The sequence below is a fragment of the Anomaloglossus baeobatrachus genome, chromosome 3, assembly GCF_048569485.1.
Source record: "Anomaloglossus baeobatrachus isolate aAnoBae1 chromosome 3, aAnoBae1.hap1, whole genome shotgun sequence".
Classification (NCBI taxonomy): Eukaryota; Metazoa; Chordata; class Amphibia; order Anura; family Aromobatidae; genus Anomaloglossus; species Anomaloglossus baeobatrachus.
In genome coordinates this window covers 423,506,761-423,526,588 of record NC_134355.1, presented here as the reverse complement: position 1 = coordinate 423,526,588, position 19,828 = coordinate 423,506,761, and the positions used below count along the sequence as shown (strand labels likewise).

The 19,828-nt window shown below is 46.0% G+C and overlaps 1 protein-coding gene across 2 annotated transcripts in view; it reads left to right on the top strand.

Moving 5' to 3' along the window:
* Window positions 1–19,627, top strand: part of POLR2H (RNA polymerase II, I and III subunit H) — a 38,277-nt gene extending 18,650 nt beyond the window's left edge. For both annotated transcript variants that reach the window (XM_075340338.1, XM_075340339.1), the window contains exons 2-6: window positions 12,091–12,176; window positions 17,004–17,087; window positions 18,980–19,073; window positions 19,161–19,244; window positions 19,374–19,627. In XM_075340338.1, coding sequence (XP_075196453.1) covers window positions 12,104–12,176; window positions 17,004–17,087; window positions 18,980–19,073; window positions 19,161–19,244; window positions 19,374–19,491 — 453 coding nt within the window. In that variant the 5' untranslated portion in view covers window positions 12,091–12,103 and the 3' untranslated portion in view covers window positions 19,492–19,627. The remainder of the gene's footprint in view (window positions 1–12,090; window positions 12,177–17,003; window positions 17,088–18,979; window positions 19,074–19,160; window positions 19,245–19,373) is intronic.
* Window positions 19,628–19,828: the final 201 nt, after the last annotated feature.

Sequence of the window (19,828 nt, the reverse complement as noted above, 5' to 3'; positions counted from 1 at the left end):
GGCACTAAAGGGTGCCTAGCCTTGTATTTAGCCCCCCAAAAAATTAATTAAAATAAACGACGTGGGGTCCCCCCTATTTTTGATAGCCAGCTAGGGTAAAGCAGACAGCTGTAGCCTGCAAACCACAGCTGACAGCTTCACCTTGGCTGGTGATCAATTTGGAGGGCTCCCCAGGCGTTTTTTAAAAAAAAAAAAAAAAACGTGGGGTCCCCCCAAATTAGATCACCAGCCAAGGTGAAGCAGACAGCTGGGGTCTGGTATTCTCAGGGTGGGAAGAGCCATGGTTATTGGACTCTTCCCAGCCTAAAAATAGCAGGCCGCAGCCGCCCCAGAAGTGGCGCATCCATTAGATGCGCCAATCCTGGCGCTTCGCTCCAGCTCATCCCGCGCCCTGGTGCGGTGGCAGACGGGGTAATATATGGGGTTGATACCAGCTGTAATGTCACCTGGCATCAAGCCCTGGGGTTAGTGATGTCACGGCATCTGAACAGATACCCGACATCACTAACCCAGTCAAGAAATAGAAAAAAATAAAGACAAAAAAAAAATTTATTTGAAAAAAAACTCCCCGAAACATTCCTCTTTTACCAATTTATTGTAAATAAATAAATTTCGGTCGCTGTAATCCATTTTTGAGGTCCCACGCCGTCTCTGGATCTTCTAGAATATGGGGGGCACGTTCAGGGAACGTATCCCCCATTTTCTGGAAGAGCAAGCTCTCCATGAGCAGTGTGGGTGCAGTAATCTGAGAATACTGCACTCACACTGCCCCGGTCCAACCTAGGGCAGAGTGACCTGCAGTAACCTCATTCCAGAATATGAGGGGCACGCTCACAGAACGTACCCCCCATTTTCTGGAACAGCAGCCTCTCCATGTGAGGAGTGTGGCTGCAGATCACTGCACTCACCCTCCCCCGGTCCACAGTGGAGCCTGTGCATCAGCGACGTCAGCAGGATCCCTGCTTGCAGGGATCCAGCTGACAGCCGCTGTCTGCGCATGCGCCGCCAGCATTCAAGAGAAGGAGGCGGCGTGATCGCGGGGCCGGAGCACCAGCAGACAGGTAACGTATGACCGGGGGCTGGGGGGGGTGACGGAGGGTGACGGGGGGACCTGGGGACAACTTTCTGCCGCATGTGACGTGTCACATGCGGCAGAAAGAGTAGGATGAATGCGGCCGCCATTTTCCACGCTCCGGAGGGGGGAGGGGGGAGGCGGCTCTGGAGAACCGGAGGGGGCTCCGGGGACCAGAGAGCTCCGGTGTACCGGAGGAGGGGTCAGGGGGAGGACATTTCCCTCCGATCTGAAATGTTTGATCATTTCAGATCGGAGGGAAATGAATGCAGAGGCGGCGGCGGCGGCAGTTTTCAGCGCGCGTCGGCGCCATCTTGGATTTTCCGGAGGGGGGGTAGGGGTGGTGGGGGGACTCTCCGGTACCGGGGGCTTTGGGGGCACTAGAGGATTATATTTATTTCTCATCTGACATGTTTGATCACGTCAGATGAGAAATAAATCAATTTTACCGGCCATTTTTTTTTTTTTAATGTTGTCGCCGGTATACGGTGTATACCGGCGATCGCATTAACGGGGTCCAAAAAAAACACCCCGATTCATAATCTTGGGGGTCTCAGCTACCTCCGGTAGCTGAAACCCCCGAGATTTTTCGTCACTGGGGGGCGCTACAAGCTTTTTCCGGCCTGACGTCTCAAGACGTCGGAACAGAATAAGTACCCTGTTTTTCCGACGTCTTGAGACGTTAGGCCGTCGCTATGGGGTTAAACATCACACCAATTGTGCATCATTACACAAATCAATTGCCTTATGTCAACCAAATGGCAGCCCCTGATCTTGAATATCAAGACCAGGGTTTACAGTGAAACAATAAAGACAAATTGATACAATTTAAAAACATATATCCAGTTATTGGTTCACACAGGGACACAGATTGTGAAATCCAAACTTAACTCGGTAACTCCCCAAGTGACTATGTTGGCACGTTGGTGCTGACTCTGCGGTCACAGTCATGGATGTTCATCCAGGAGTATCCACATGAAGTATTGGAAAGTGAGTCCTTTTAGTCAAACGTGAACCACCAGACAATTCCTATCATTAAAGACGTCTCCACCTCGACGCGTTTCCCCACAAGGGTATGTGGTTCATCAGGAGGCTGGAAAGTAAGTATAGTCTTATCAACGTCTCATAGCACATGTAAGGCCAATAGACATAGCAATACAACAGGTGCAACAAAATCCATGAAAACAGTAACAAAATACACAGATAACTCACTTGTCAGATAGTAACATAGGGGATATGCAGGTCCATGGCGTCACACAAACGGATCTGCAGCACTACAGTCAATACCATTTAGATAACATGCTGCCGTCCTCCAGGCGCCATGGAGCTGCATATTCCCTGCCGCCTTAAATAGCCCTTGCTAAATCAAACAGCTGGGGAGAAATCCCCATCCTCCCCCATTCGGCGTCACCATAATGTCCACTGCGCATGCGCCGTTAAATACGATCAATGCGCATGTCCCAGCTATACACTGTGAAGGAAACCCTTCACAGTCCTAAGCAACGCCTTCCTTGTCGTGACCTCACACAGTCACATGATCAAGGATGGGCGTGTATACAGAAATATGTGACGTAGCCGCACTGTGTGCTCTGGAATGTCCACAGCTTGTAGATTAAAGGGAACCTGTCAGCAGAAATGTCCCCTAAAACCTAACAGATTCCCCCTCTGCAGCTCCTGGGCTGCATTCTATAAAGGTCCCTGTTATGATTGTGCCCACTTTCTGACCGAAAAAAAGTGTTTATAAAGTTGTACCTTTTTGGCTTCTGATTCTGTAAATCCGTCACGGGGGCGGGCTGCCTGATGGCCGTTATTCTGCCCCCTGGTCCTGTATGCCGCCCCCATCGCTGATTTCCATACTTCTGGACGCCGCCCACTGCTCCAGCCATCCCCGCGCATGCCCAGTGCCCATCTCTCGGGGATGAGCACTGTGCCCAGCGTCACCGCTGGTGACGTGCACGCAGGGTTAAGATTATGGGCGGTGCTGTGATGTTTATTCCTAAGCAACCGCCCATAATCGCGGGACCGCGCTTTCCCCCTCGGCCTGCTTCTTTCTGCGCAAGCGCGCTGCTGCTGACCTCACTTCGTCTCCTTCCCATCTTGCCCCGAGGCAGGAAATAGATGGGAAGAGCGCGGAGCAGTGACTACACCGAAAGCGCGGTCCCGCGATTATGGGCGGTTGCTTAGGAATAAACATCACAGCACCGCCCATAATCTTAACCCTGCGTGCACGTGACGCTGGGCACAGTGCTCATCCCCGAGAGATGGGCACTGGGCATGCGCGGGGATGGCTGGAGCAGTGGGCGGCGTCCAGAAGTATTGAAATCAGCGATGGGGGCGGCATACAGGACCAGGGGGCAGAATAACGGGCATCAGGCTGCCCGCCCCCGTGACGGATTTACAGAATCAGAAGCCAAAAAGGTACAACTTTATAAACACTTTTTTTCGGTCAGAAAGTGGGCACAATAATAACAGGGACCTTTCTAGAATGCAGCCCAGGAGCTGCAGAGGGGGAATCTGTTAGGTTTTAGGGGACATTTCTGCTGACAGGTTCCCTTTAAGATAAAGAAGCAGCCGCGCTCACATACATAGGAAATCCACAGCATTTAAAATAATATAGGGGCATTTCGGGAGGCACATACAAACACCGATATATAGTGATAAGATGCAGATGCGCTCATTCTGAAATCCCGGACTTTTTAGCATTCATAGTGACATAGAAGGTTTCAAAAGGGGCAATACAGGAACCCAGCAGCATTAGAGGATCCCATACACCCAAATAAATACATCATATATATATAGACGCCTATATGCAGACGTCCTAAATATTGCACAGAAACCGCATCGCTATATATATCTAGATACAGCATGGGTACAAAAAGAGCAATACATAAACCCAGCAACATTGAAGGATCCCATCCACCCACAGCTAGATACAGCGTGAGCACAAGATGAATATACAGAGGGAATCCCACATATACATATGCAGATATCATAGCAATTTATTACACATATAATACATTCATAAGGATCCCCTGTATGCTAGGAGCCCTTGCACCATATATGCACGTTCAATGGTCACTAAGTCCGATACACATCCTTCACATGTAGTTAACAAGTATAGCACTGGCAAAATCATCATAATTTTAAAACCAGATGTCAATTTTGGGGTCCCCCCATCAATTCATTGACCCAGAATTTTCAGACAAGTGAGTATGATACTACGAATATTCCCTATAATAAGGGTAATCCCCCATATTAACCAAGGGTTTTATTCTCCCTAGACACGGAACCAAACCTCTAACATAATGTGGGCCTATCTAAAACTAAGTAGGAAGAAAACAATTAAAGGAGAGCTGCTCATTAAGCCCCCCCGGGGCTAGTGATCCCATCCTAAATATCCAAGATGATTCTCTCTGCAGCAGAACCCTGTCAAAATCACCACCTCTCGGACTACGTCTGACAAGCTTCAATGCTGAAAAACGTATAAGTTTAGGGTCACCTTGGTGAACCCCATTCATATGTCGGGCGATGGGGGTGTCACGTTTATTACGAATATCCGATAGGTGCTCCCCCACACGTCTCCGCAACTCCCGTAGGGTTTTACCCACGTAGTCACGGGGACTACGGGGGTAAACGGGGGGACACGTGCACGTAGCCCTGTAGACCACCCCCATTGACTATACAGTTCTATTCCCCACGATCTAGGGATTCAGGCAGTTAATTTCTTTTTGAAAACAAGAGCAATTGAGTGTATGAGACATAATGCTCTTATTATAGAGCTGTTGTCCTTTACTCTCCATCACAATTATTTTTTGTTTAACACCAAGTACTTCCACCAGCTCAGGGGTACTGCAATGGGGAGCCCTTGTGCCCCCAGTTATGCAAATTTATTCCTGGGCTGGTGGGAGGAAACGGTGGTTTTTGGAGGGGAGGATGGGGAATTTCATCAATGTATCGGACTATGGGTCCGATACATTGATGACATCCTCATCCTCTGGAACGGGTCTGTTTATGATTTTGAACTATTTGTGGGGTCTCTCAATAACAATGCTTTGGGATTGAGATTCACCTATGCCTGTGATTTGAACTGTATTACCTTCCTTGACCTTACTATATCAAAGGACGAAAAGGGCAAGATACAGACAGCTACTTACAGAAAACCCACGGCAACTAACTCCCTGTTAAAATGGGAGAGTCATCATCCCCTTCCCCTTAGGAAAGGGATTCCTAAAGGGCAGTTTTTACGAATACGTAGGAACTGCTCAAGGGAATCAGATTTTAGGGTGCAGGCGTCAGATATGTTTGGGAGGTTTCTGGATAGAGGCTATCCCAGGCATGTCTTACAGGAATCCTATGCTTTTGCGAGGGATACCAATAGACACTCTCTGATGACGCCAAAGAAGAGGAAAGAGGATGAAAATGTCCTACGGATAATTGGCACCTTCGATCTTCAATCGGAACGTGTCTTTAGTATAATCAAAAAACATTGGAATATCCTAAGGGCGGATCCGGGTCTGGCCAAGTTTATCTCGATGGCCCCCTGTATTACATACAGGAGGGGTCGGTCCATAGGGGATAAACTTGTGCACAGCATGTACCAGGGACCTTGTCCAGGTGGTACTTGGCTGGATAGGCAAGTGGTGGGTATGTTTCGGTGTGGTAGCTGCAGCTTTTGCGATTCAATGGAACAATGTAAAATGGTGAGAAGTTCGGCGAATGGGAATAGGTTTTTCTTGCGGGACTTCTTCAATTGTAAGTCAATGGGGGTGGTCTACAGGGCTACGTGCACGTGTCCCCGTGACTACGTGGGTAAAACCCTACGGGAGTTGCGGAGACGTGTGGGGGAGCACCTATCGGATATTCGGAATAAACGTGACACCCCCATCGCCCGACATATGAATGGGGTTCACCAAGGTGACCCTAAACTTATACGTTTTTCAGCATTGGAGCTTGTCAGACGTAGTCCGAGAGGTGGTGATTTTGACAGGGTTCTGCTGCAGAGAGAATCATCTTGGATATTTAGGATGGGATCACTAGCCCCGGGGGGGCTTAATGAGCAGCTCTCCTTTAATTGTTTTCTTCCTACTTAGTTTTAGATAGGCCCACATTATGTTAGAGGTTTGGTTCCGTGTCTAGGGAGAATAAAACCCTTGGTTAATATGGGGGATTACCCTTATTATAGGGAATATTCGTAGTATCATACTCACTTGTCTGAAAATTCTGGGTCAATGAATTGATGGGGGGGACCCCAAAATTGACATCTGGTTTTAAACTTATGATGATTTTGCCAGTGCTATACTTGTTAACTACATGTGAAGGATGTGTATCGGACTTAGTGACCATTGAACGTGCATATATGGTGCAAGGGCTCCTAGCATACAGGGGATCCTTATGAATGTATTATATGTGTAATAAATTGCTATGATATCTGCATATGTATATGTGGGATTCCCTCTGTATATTCATCTTGTGCTCACGCTGTATCTAGCTGTGGGTGGATGGGATCCTTCAATGTTGCTGGGTTTATGTATTGCTCTTTTTGTACCCATGCTGTATCTAGATATATATAGCGATGCGGTTTCTGTGCAATATTTAGGACGTCTGCATATAGGCGTCTATATATATGATGTATTTAGTGGGATCGCATCTACCTTTGGGTGTATGGGATCCTCTAATGCTGCTGGGTTCCTGTATTGCCCCTTTTGAAACCTTCTATGTCACTATGAATGCTAAAAAGTCCGGGATTTCAGAATGAGCGCATCTGCATCTTATCACTATATATCGGTGTTTGTATGTGCCTCCCGAAATGCCCCTATATTATTTTAAATGCTGTGGATTTCCTATGTATGTGAGCGCGGCTGCTTCTTTATCTTAATCTACAAGCTGTGGACATTCCAGAGCACACAGTGCGGCTACGTCACATATTTCTGTATACACGCCCATCCTTGATCATGTGACTGTGTGAGGTCACGACAAGGAAGGCGTTGCTTAGGACTGTGAAGGGTTTCCTTCACAGTGTATAGCTGGGACATGCGCATTGATCGTATTTAACGGCGCATGCGCAGTGGACATTATGGTGACGCCGAATGGGGGAGGATGGGGATTTCTCCCCAGCTGTTTGATTTAGCAAGGGCTATTTAAGGCGGCAGGGAATATGCAGCTCCATGGCGCCTGGAGGACGGCAGCATGTTATCTAAATGGTATTGACTGTAGTGCTGCAGATCCGTTTGTGTGACGCCATGGACCTGCATATCCCCTATGTTACTATCTGACAAGTGAGTTATCTGTGTATTTTGTTACTGTTTTCATGGATTTTGTTGCACCTGTTGTATTGCTATGTCTATTGGCCTTACATGTGCTATGAGAAGTTGATAAGACTATACTTACTTTCCAGCCTCCTGATGAACCACATACCCTTGTGGGGAAACACGTCGAGGTGGAGACGTCTTTAATGATAGGAATTGTCTGGTGGTTCACGTTTGACTAAAAGGACTCACTTTCCAATACTTCATGTGGATACTCCTGGATGAACATCCATGACTGTGACCGCAGAGTCAGCACCAACGTGCCAACATAGTCACTTGGGGAGTTACCGAGTTAAGTTTGGATTTCACAATCTGTGTCCCTGTGTGAACCAATAACTGGATATATGTTTTTAAATTGTATCAATTTGTCTTTATTGTTTCACTGTAAACCCTGGTCTTGATATTCAAGATCAGGGGCTGCCATTTGGTTGACATAAGGCAATTGATTTGTGTAATGATGCACAATTGGTGTGATGTTTAATTTTTCTATTTGAATAAAAATTAAGATTATCTTTCATAATATTGGGGATTTTTTGTATGAATAGGTTACCCGATATTTACCTTAGTTACCAGCCTCCGCAGCTCTCACGCTGCCTGTGCTGCCGGCTCCGGCTCTCTGCACATGTAGCTGCTGTACACATCGGGTTAATTAACCCGATGTGTACGGTAGCTAGGAGAGCAAGGAGCCAGCGCTAAGCAGTGTGCGCGGCTCCCTGCTCTCTGCACATGTAGCTGCATTACACATCGGGTTAATTAACCCGATGTGTACTGTAGCTAGGAGAGCAAGGAGCCAGCGCTCAGTGTGCGCGGCTCCCTGCTCCCTGCACACACAGCTAAGCGGTGTGCGCAGGTAACTAATGTAAACATCGGGTAACTATACCCGATGTTTACCTTAGTTACCAGTGTCCGCAGCTTCCAGACGCCGGCTCCGTGCAAGCGCAGCGTCACTTGCACGTCGCTGCTGGCTGGGGGCTGTTCACTGGTCGCTGGTGAGATCTGCCTGTTTGACAGCTCACCAGCGACCATGTAGCGATGCAGCAGCGATCCTGACCAGGTCAGATCGCTGGTCGGATCGCTGCTGCATCGCTAAAGTGTGAAGGTACCCTAAGGGGTGCTTCACACACAGCGAGATCGCTACTGAGATCGCTGCTGAGTCACGTTTTTTGTGACCTCATTAGCGATCTCGCTGTGTGTGACCCTGAGCAGCGATCTGGCCCCTGCTGTGAGATCGCTGCTCGTTACACACAGTGCTGGTTCGTTTTTTTATTGTTGCTCTCCCGCTGATAAGCACACATCGCTGTGTGTGACAGCGAGAGAGCAACAATCCTGAATGTGAAAGGAGCAGGAGCCGGCGTCTGACAGCCTGCGGTAAGCTGTAACTAAGGTAAACATCGGGTAACCAAGGTGGTTACCCGATATTTACCTTCGTAACCAGCCTCCGCAGCTCTCACGCTGCCAGTGCCGGCTCCTGCTCCCTGCACACGCTAAGCTATGCGGTGTGCGCTGGTAACTAATGTAAACATCGGGTAACCATACCCGATGTTTACCTTAGTTACCAGTGTCCGCAGCTTCCAGACGCCGGCTCCGTGCAAGCGCAGCGTCGCTTGCACGTCGCTGGTGAGATCTGCCTGTTTGACAGCTCACCAGCGACCATGTAGCGATGCAGCAGCGATCCTTACCAGGTCAGATCGCTGGTCGGATCGCTGCTGCATCGCTAAAGTGTGAAGGTACCCTAACATGGGAACAGGTTGGATTTTTCATCAAAAATGACATTTAACTGTGTATAATGCCAAACAAAGCAAAAACTCATAAAGGAAAACAAAAGTCTAATTGGATTAATTGATAAAGGTAATAATGGTACTTAAAAACTTTTGTCTAGGAATGTGTGGAGCTGCAGATTTGACATTATTTCTCCTTTTTACAAGTCTGTTTGTTTAATGTTTGTTGGGGAGGGGGGGTTGGGAGGGGGGTAGAGGCTGGGTAGCCTCCAATGTTTATTTGGTTGTAACTTGTAAAACTTTAATAAAAACATTTAATTAAAAAAAAACAACTGAATGTAACATATATTCTCACCAGTGGTGATTGTGCTCGGCACTGTTTGGTACTCGATCGAGCATCGGGGTGCTCGGGTATTCAGAGCTCGGTCAAGTATCGCGGGTGCCCAGATGTTTCGTCTGTGAAACAACGAAGCACAACGCACAGTCTAGCTTCACTGCATGATGTGTGCAGGTACCCCAGGGAGAGGCATTCTCAGTCTCTGGCTCTCACTGGTGGTAAAGCAACGTTTAGTGTGTCAAAGATACTCCCTTCTCCCAGAAATGTTCTGTTTATGGCTGGCTGGCTGTGGACGGAGGGACGAACTGCCCAATCATTGAATTCCGATATACTCCTTACTCGAGTTGAGCCCTTTCAGGGCGTTTGACCTGCTTGACTTGAGGACCGAGCACCCGAGCATTTTGGTGCTTGCCCATCTCTAGTTCTTACCAGTAGAAAATAATCCAGTCCGTATAATTTGCTGCTTAATGACATTTTTTTTAGTAGCCTTTAAGGGTCAATCCAATATCTAATATGTCGTTTCTAAGTGTCTATCCTTACACCCTTACCACTTTTGTAATTTGCTTTATTATAAAATCTTACACTTTCCTGTGGGTGTTCTTTTTACTGCTTTTCCTGTGATGTTTCGTTTGAGAGGGTTTCAAATGTGACGTTGCAGGAGGCTGGAGCTGCAGTCACTCCACACAGTGTCCATTACCCCTCCTAGAATAGCACATCATCAGGGGGTGGTGGTGCTGCAGTTACTAGTTTCTTGCAGTTCCACCCACTGAAGACGTCCAGGATCCATGGTGAGACAAGTTGCGAGATTTGAGTGCAGCGCCTAAACAATGTTTCTATGTTCATCACAGCTGTAGCAACTCTTAGTTGCTCCAAAAAAATTAGCAATTTTGCATTAGGCTGCTTTCACACTTCAGTTTTTTGCAATCCGGCACAATCCGGTTGGTGCAACGGATCCGTCTCAGATTGTGTAAAAACTGATGCGACGGATCCGGTAAAAAGGATCCTTTTTTTTTTTTTTTATGCTGAGAGAGACCCCATCATCACCGCACATGCAATGGCACTCCCGCACGCATCATCACCGCGCATGCGCCGGCACTCCCGCACGCATCATCACCGCGCATGCGCCGGCACTCCCGCACGCATCATCACCGCGCATGCGCCGGCACTCCCGCACGCATCATCACCGCGCATGCGCCGGCACTCCCGCACGCATCATCACCGCGCATGCGCCGGCACTCCCGCACGCATCATCACCGCGCATGCGCCGGCACTCCCGCACGCATCATCACCGCGCATGCGCCGGCACTCCCGCACGCATCATCACCGCGCATGCGCCGGCACTCCCGCACGCATCATCACCGCGCATGCGCCGGCACTCCCGCACGCATCATCACCGCGCATGCGCCGGCACTCCCGCACGCATCATCACCGCGCATGCGCCGGCACTCCCGCACGCATCATCACCGCGCATGCGCCGGCACTCCCGCACGCATCATCACCGCGCATGCGCCGGCACTCCCGCACGCATCATCACCGCGCATGCGCCGGCACTCCCGCACGCATCATCACCGCGCATGCGCCGGCACTCCCGCACGCATCATCACCGCGCATGCGCCGGCACTCCCGCACGCATCATCACCGCGCATGCGCCGGCACTCCCGCACGCATCATCACCGCGCATGCGCCGGCACTCCCGCACGCATCATCACCGCGCATGCGCCGGCACTCCCCGCACGCATAATCACCGCGCATGCGCCGGCACTCCCCGCACGCATAATCACCGCGCATGCGCCGGCACTCCCGCACGCATCATCACCGCGCATGCGCCGGCACTCCCGCACGCATCATTACCGCGCATGCGCCGGCACTCCCGCACGCATCATCACCGCGCATGCGCCGGCACTCCCGCACGCATCATCACCGCGCATACACCGGCACTAAGGCCCCCATAATCACTGCACAATTCGATGTGATCGGTGAAGATGGGGGTAAACTGCGTAGCAGCAAAAAAAAATCCAAACCCCAAAATTACGTTTTTTGGTCGCCGCATATTTTGCACAAGATGGGATAACAGGCAATTAAAACGTAGCATCTGTGCAAAAATGGTACCGCTAAAAACGTCAGCTCGAGACACAATATAAGCCATAACTGAGACATAGTTCCCGAAAAATGAGAACGCTAAGGACAAACTTGTGAATTTTTTTTAACCCCTTTAGATAAAAGTAAACCTATGTTTGGTGTCTATGAAATCGTACCGACCTGAGGCATCACACCAACACTTCAGTTTTACTAGATAGTGAATACTGTGAATAAAATATCCCAAAAACAATCATGCAGTTACTTTTTTTTGCAATTTATTTTTCGCACTTGGAGGTTTTTTTGCCGTTTTCCAGTACACTATATAGTAAAACTAATTGTTTTATTCAAAAGTACAACTCGTCCTGCCAAAAATAAGCCCTTTTGCTCGGAGGGGTTGTTTTGATCCATGGGGAAAATCAACAGGGATACAATTTATGATCAGGGGCTGTCTAAAGAGAGATTTAAGTTTTGTTTTTTTGTTTTTTTCCTTTTCCGAAATAACAATTTAGACCTATGTGACATAGAGAAAGATATGTGAGACGATAGCCATGTATTGATCTATTTTATCTTTACTCTCAGGATACTATAAAACATGGCTGGAATTTTGTTTGAAGATATCTTTGATGTGAAAGACATTGATCCTGAAGGGAGAAAGTTTGATCGAGGTAAGAATTATGGGTTTATACAATGCTGATATGTAATATTCTTTAAAGGGAATCTGTTAGTAGAATCAACCCTCCTAAATCATCTGTATGGATATGCAGGTCATAGAAAGTTGAATGGCATGATGCCGTGACATTTTGTGATCTGATGGCCTAATTCAGAGAAAAAATTATATATAATATGCCGCACACAGATCTCCTTGAGCACCTGCCTACAGAGAGATTATGTTAAATGAAAGGGGGTGTTGCCAGTGTGAGACATGTAATGACTGACAGTTTGCTCTCCTGACCTGACTGCAGATCTGTGGGTGATTATAGCTAACAGAGTACAGCTGAGCTGAATATTGTCATTACAAACACATTTGTAGCTGCAACTCTCTTCTCATACTGCTGTCAGCTCTGATGTACTGACCTCCACCACAATGGCAGCCTGTCAGATGGAAGCTAAAGCAGTGAGAGGACAGCTGCAAATGTTTGTAATGTGACAGCTCAGCTCTGCGATGAGATCATGAGAGTAGAAGGTCAGTCATTACATGTCTCTCACTGGTAATGCCCCCTTAGTTTAAAATAAACTCTGGGGGCAATTCTATAGATCCGTGTTCAGCCCATATATCTTAACAGCTCGTGTGCATATTAAGAAAATGGGGATTTCTCTGGAGTAAGACATCAGATCCCTGCAATCAAGGTATCACTTTATTCCACTTTCTATGACTTACATGCCCCTATAGATGGATTTGGAGGGTTGATCCTACTGATAGATTCCAAATTAAAGTGTATGTTCACAGATTTTCCTTATTTCTGCAACTTTGCATAATTTACTAATGTACTGTATATACTAGAATATAAGCCGAGGCCCCTAATTCTAGCACAAAAAAAATTGTGAAACCGTAGTGACTCCAGTATAAGCCTAGGGAGGGAAATGCAGCAGCTACTGGGATGTTTCAAAAATAAAAATAGATCCCAATAAAATGTAATATGCCCATACTTGTAGAAATGTGCCCATACTTATCCCCCTTGTAGTAATGTGCCCCATCCTTGTGCCCCTTCCTTGGGCTCTAGTAATGTGCTCTACAGTAATGTCCTCCTATCTGTCCCCTTCTTGTCTTCTGTTATGAAAAAAAAATTCTCACCTGTCCTCCATTCCCGCGGTGACAGTTGCTTCTTGTAGACTCCTCTGTGATCGCGTCCAATGCACGGGGCTGCAGGCAGCCATCGTGGCTTTACAGCAGTTGAATGCTTTACGACAGCAGCAGTGCAGTAAAGCATTCAACTGCAGTAAAGCCATGACAGCAGCAGTGGCGGCCCGATAACGGGATCCGATCATGGAGGGCTCTATGCCTGCGGTCTGCAAGAGGCAGCCCTTGATGATCACGTCCCGTGCACGGAGCCGCCGCTGCAGGCAGCCATCGTGGCTTTACAGCAGTTGAATGCTTTACGACAGCAGCAGTGCAGTAAAGCATTCAACTGCAGTAAAGCCATGACAGCAGCAGTGACGGCCCGATAACGGGATCCGATCATGGAGGGCTCTATGCCTGCGGTCTGCAAGAGGCAGCCCTTGATGATCACGTCACGTGCACGGAGCCGCTGCTGCAGGCTGCCATCGTGGCTTTACAGCAGTTGAATGCTTTACGCCGGCAGTGGTGCGCATAGGGCCACCGCTGCTGTCAGCACTTTTTACAGCAGTTTAATGCTTTGCTGCACCGCCGCCACTGTAAAGCATTGAACTGCAGTAAAGACATGACGGCATCCTGCAGCCCCGTGCATCAGATGCTATTACGGAGGGGTCTACGTGCCTTGCGGTCTACAAGAAGCAGCTGAGGTCACCGCAAGAACGGAAGACAGGTGAGAATATGAGAAAAAAAATTTTGTGGGACCCTGACGCGAGTATAAGCCGAAGGGGGCATTTTCAGCTTAAAAAATGGGCTGAAAAACTCTGCATATACTCGAGTATATACGGTTTTTCAATTAGCATAGTTCCACCAATTCCTCCCTTTCCACTGTAGTCTCAGGCTATAGTAGCTCCTCTTGTAGACTTTTGCTTGACACAGGTGTGAGCGCAATGTGTCGGCCGTGTGGCTAACTGCTCAGGCTGATAGCTATGCCAACCTATGCTCGGTCACAGGTTGGCATACAGGTAAATGACACACAGGTAAATGATTTAGCTTTAGAAATGAGCACTCAGCATTGTCCTTGTGCAGACACTGGCAACTCATTCCTGTATAAAACACAAACTTAGAATAGAAACAGCCAGGACTGAGATTGTCTAAGGCATAGGTGAAGCTTTGCTAACTGACATGCAATTTATGTAAAATTGCATACAAATCGGCATTACTTATTTATTTTTACTTTTTTAGTGGACTATTATTTGCTGCCCGGGATGTGGGATCATCACCTCTGCATTGTGGTTTCTATGTAAATGAAAAACCCAGTGCATGGTAGACAGGTGGCAGCAGACGTATAATAGGGGCTTTTGCGTTGCAGGAAAAATGGAGACTCATGCAACACTATTCTAATAGTATCAACATAAGTCATGTAATCCTCATATCTATTCCTTCAGAAAGAAGACACCTGAAAACATGCCAGTTTGATGTAATGTTGCGTCACAGTGAAATATTTTAAAGAAATGCGTACAAAATTACCGTATTTTTCGGACCATAAGACGCACTTTTTCCCCCCCAAAATGTTGGGTTTAAGTTGGGGGTGCGTCTAATGGTATGAATGTAGGGCTGCGGCAGGGAATGAGGGTGCTGCGGTGGAGCTGGTCATCGGCGGCACGGAGTAGGCTGTAGCAGCACCTGCCGTGACTATGTGGGCCCGCTCATTACATATGCACGCCCATCATCCTGCCTATCATCCCTCAGTGCTGAAGGCGGCGCTGACAGGTGGGTGGGTGATGGGCGGGGGGTGCGCGCATAATTAACAGCCGGCTGTGATCACCCCTGGCAAGTACAGCCTGGAGTGATCGTGTGCGGCTGTATTCACTGCTCCCCACGCATCATTATCAGCGCAGGGGGCAGTGAATCAGTACGGCATACTCACCGTTCCCCTGCAGCACCGCAGTGTCCTCCTGTCTGTGGCGGTCAGCTGATCTGTGTAGAGAGCGGTGAGCGCAGCGATGACGTCATCGCTGTGCGCCACTAGTCACGCAGGTCAGCTGACCGGCACAGACAGGAGGACATCGTGATGCTGCAGGGAAGTGACCGGTCATGGCTCCACACAGATCAGCGGCGCTGCTGCCACCACAGACAGGGGGAGGAGAGATGCTGCATGGAGCAGGGAAAGGTGAGTATAAACGTTTTGGGGGGTTTTTTTTTGTTTTTTGTGTGATACAGGATACATGCCATATAGCAGAATTGGTGTATATAGCAGAATTGGTGTATATAGCAGGATGGGGCCATTTATTAGAATTGGTGTATATAGCAGGATGGATGGCAGTATATAGCAGGATGGATGGGGGTATATAGCAGGATGGATGGGTATATAGCAGGATGGATGGCAGTATATAGCAGGATGCTACTATATAGTAGGATAAGGGCATATACCAGGATGGGGTACATATTCAAGGCAGGAGGATCATTACCAGGATGGGGTACCTTAGCAGAGAATTTGGGGACATTACCCCCATAACAGTGTCAGCAGCAGATCCTCGTCCCATAAGTGTGTCATGACCACATTTTTTGCTTAAAATTTTTATTTTATTTTCCTCCTCTAAAACAAGGGTGCGTCGTATGGTCCGGTGCGTCTTATAGTCCGAAAAATACGGTATGTTTGCGGTTAACGGTCTGATCCAGTTACAGACACCTCTCCTAAAAATAAAGGTTTAAAATCTGCAAAGTTTTTGCATGTTACCCATGTCTATGATTGCATGCACATATAGTCACTAGAATTAAAAAGACCAAAACTACTGAAGAAAAGCTGCAAAACAAATGGTCTGACTAGGCATAGGAAAAAAATAATCTCCAAACAAGTCCCTGTATTGGTTTCCCCCAGGGTCTCTGGAGGATGTATAGGGCAAATATGATGGTAAAATAGTCTCTTCTTGATATCACTTTGTGTCAGCATCCCTGGACACAGAACCTGAGCTTCTCCTTGACTATTGCACCTGGAGCATTAATCCCAAGAATTAGCCCCTTAACGACCACTGATACGCATAAAACCGGTGGCCGTTAGGGACCTTTTTTTTAAATATTTGAAGGGTGTAGTTTGTAAGTTGGTATTGCTCTGGGGGAATTTCCAATATATAAACCCCTCAGTCTTTTTTTTTAAAATCTGAATAGATCCCTAAAGAAACAGGTTTTGGAAATTTCTTGAAACACACTGCTGCTAGAAAAAAATTGTTTTAATAAAAAAAAAAAAAAGTCCGGCCTTTTTAATGGCTAACTGACAAGAAGGTAATAGCAGCTTTCGAGACTACTCAGGTCTTTTCTTCAGGCTCAATATAACACAATCTGAAGTCACATGTTTATACACAACAGGACACGGAACGTACGGCATATTTACCTGTTGTGTATAAATATGAATGTTCAGATTTTGTTATGCCATGTCTAATGAAGAGACCTGCGTAATCTCAAACTGCTATCATCTTTTCAGTTCGCAACTAAAAGGTATCAACTGCTGAGGATTTTTTTTTTATTTTTTTTTGTATAAATGTACCGAGTGACTTAAATCCTAACCAAATAAACTAACATTTGAAAAATTATGCAGATATAACGTAGATATGGGGGAAATGTTATTTGATTACTTTGTACAGCATGATTAACTGGTTTTAGTATATAAAAAAAGCAATCAAATTACATTTTTATTTAACTTTTTTTTTTTTTTTCTTTTCAGTTTCAAGGCTGCATTGTGAAAGTGAGTCCTTTAAAATGGATCTGATTCTTGATGTAAATATACAGATTTATCCTGTGGATCTGGGTAAGCTTTTGGATTGATTTGCTTGGTTTAAAGTGAATTCTATATTCTGCAGAGTCTGACTTGGGTGGAGTTGGTAATAATGTCCCTACTCCAACTCCTGGCTTTTTTTCTTCAACAACACATAAGGAAGAGTGTGTTCACACTGAGGTTTTTGCAGAGAACTTGGAGCAGAAACTCGAAAAACGTCCATGAGGAATTTACAAACTGAGTTTTGATTGGAGTGTTTCTGCTCCAAACACTCCTGATATAAATTCTCTGTAAAAAGACCCTTAGGCAAGGTGCACACAGCGTCTTTTACAGGCAGATTACACTATAAAAAAAGAACGTGATGCACAACAATGACAAAACAACCTTGTTGGGTACATGTTCCATCTTATGTCACTTCTTTTAACTATTTCAGGGTTGGAAAACAGTGAAGTAATACAAAGGGCCACCGCTACTGTCAGTGCTTTACTGCAGTTGAATGCTTTGTGGTGCTGTAAAGTATTCAACTGTACTAAAGCCATGACGACATCCTGCAGCGGCCGCTCCGTGCACGGACGCTATCACGGAGGGGTCTGTGTTCCTGCGGACTGCAAGAAACTGCTGTAGGCAGCGTGGGCATGGAGGAGAGATAAGTATCTTTTATTATGTGTGAAGCGATGACACCTGGCGTATAAGACGACCCCTGACTTTTGAGAAGATTTTCAGGGGTTAAAAAGTCATCTTGTACGCTGTAAAATACTGGAGATATATATATATATATATCTCCAGTATTTTACAGCGTACAAGATGACTTTTTAACCCCTGAAAATCTTCTCAAAAGTCGGGGGTCGTCTTATACGCCAGGTGTCATTATTAATTTTTTTTATTTCTTAATGCACACATGGGCAATTTTGATTAACAGAATAAAGAAATAATGGATACTCACCTGCAGCTTTTCTGGTGGGGACCATTCTATATCTGCTGCAGCCTCCATTTTCTGTCAGAAAAAAAGATTTTCTTAGGCTTGGATGGAATGTGAAGGCTGTAGCCAGTTAGTAGCTTGTGATTGGTTGCAGTGATCACATGACATCCCATGTAGAAGAGGAAGTCAACATATTGATAGGGCTCTGGTGAATGAGAATGTGTTTTGTTTTTTTTTTTTCTTTTCTTTTAAATACAATCTGTCTCCAGGTTTTCACTACCCCATCTGAGAGCAGCAAGATAAAGGGACAGAGACCCTGATTCCAGAGACGTCACTTTATTGGTCGCTTCAGTTTTAATAAAATCACGGTTTTATCTGCTTCAGATCTACCAGTTCTCGGAATGCTGAGCTCTGTATAACCTCACCCACACCACTGAGTGACAGATTTCTGTGTGTACTCTGCATAGACAGCACAAATCAGTGGGATGGGAGGGATGGACTACCTGTCAGCAGGTTTACTAGTCCTCTGGTGATCTTTTGCTGATCGGTGATTTGATAAGAACTACACAAAGCAGTGATTAAAGTGAAGCAGAACTTTTTTTGCTAATTATATGAGCTACAAAGGAGCAGTTGTCAGAATATCCACAAATATTGGGGTTGTAAGTCTGGCTTACCAACTCCACAGATATATTGTTTATAAAGCAATTATAGGGGAAAACACATAAGAAATGAAAACTGACAGTGTGTAAAATCCCCGTGTTCCATGGATGGAGAGAGCTTATCTTTTCCATTCTGTGGTTACTGGACAGCAAATAGCTACAAATGTGTTTATCATGCAGCTCCTGTCCCTATAATGCCTTCCCTACATAGAGGAGTTTATTAACTGCCCTTGTATTCTCTAATATTCAAGCAGGGCTTTATGAAAGAGAATTTATGCCATTAGTTATGATTTCAAGGTACATTAATATATAATTCTATATATTAATACACGACATTGTCTCTTTAGGTGATAAATTTCGTTTGGTTATTGCTAACACCCTATATGAAGACGGAACACTGGATGATGGTGAATACAACCCCAATGACGACCGTCCTTCCAGGTGCCTACATTTTAATGCTGTAGTCAAGATGGCCTTCAAGATTTTTTAATCCATAATGATCAGCTATGTTTTGTGTACTCTTTACAGAGCTGACCAGTTTGAATATGTTATGTATGGAAAAGTATATAGGATAGAAGGAGATGAAACATCCACTGAAGCTGCCACTCGCCTGTAAGGATTCCTATGAACTTAGTTTTTGTATTTTTTGTCCTTTGTACCCTCATATATTTTTCAATGCTTCATATTTAGAATGTAGCATGAAATATATATATGGTAAATGTGTTTGTTTTCTTGTTATAGGTCGGCGTACGTGTCATATGGTGGTCTGCTAATGAGGCTACAGGGAGATGCTAATAACCTGCATGGGTTTGAGGTCGATTCTCGCATTTACCTTATGATGAAGAAACTAGCCTTCTGAACCGGATACATAGGAGGAAATGTTACTGCTCATTATTGTGCTTCCATAAGAACTCCAGGCTCCAATAAGTGGTAGCAATGTTCCTACCTTGTATATTTTATGTTTGTATTTAATTAAAATATATTTTTTTAATGTTTTCTATTTTGTGACAAATTGGCAGAAAAATTGTTTCTTTGAGTTAAATAAAGCGTAATCAGCATAGCCACCTTTCCAACATGAATTTGGACTGTAGACCCCTCCTGCTAGCAGCGGATTATTCCAGACACTGCCAAAGTGTGAAAACAGTATATTCAAGTTATAAAGTATGTCAACTCCTAACCTTATTAATATCACATCA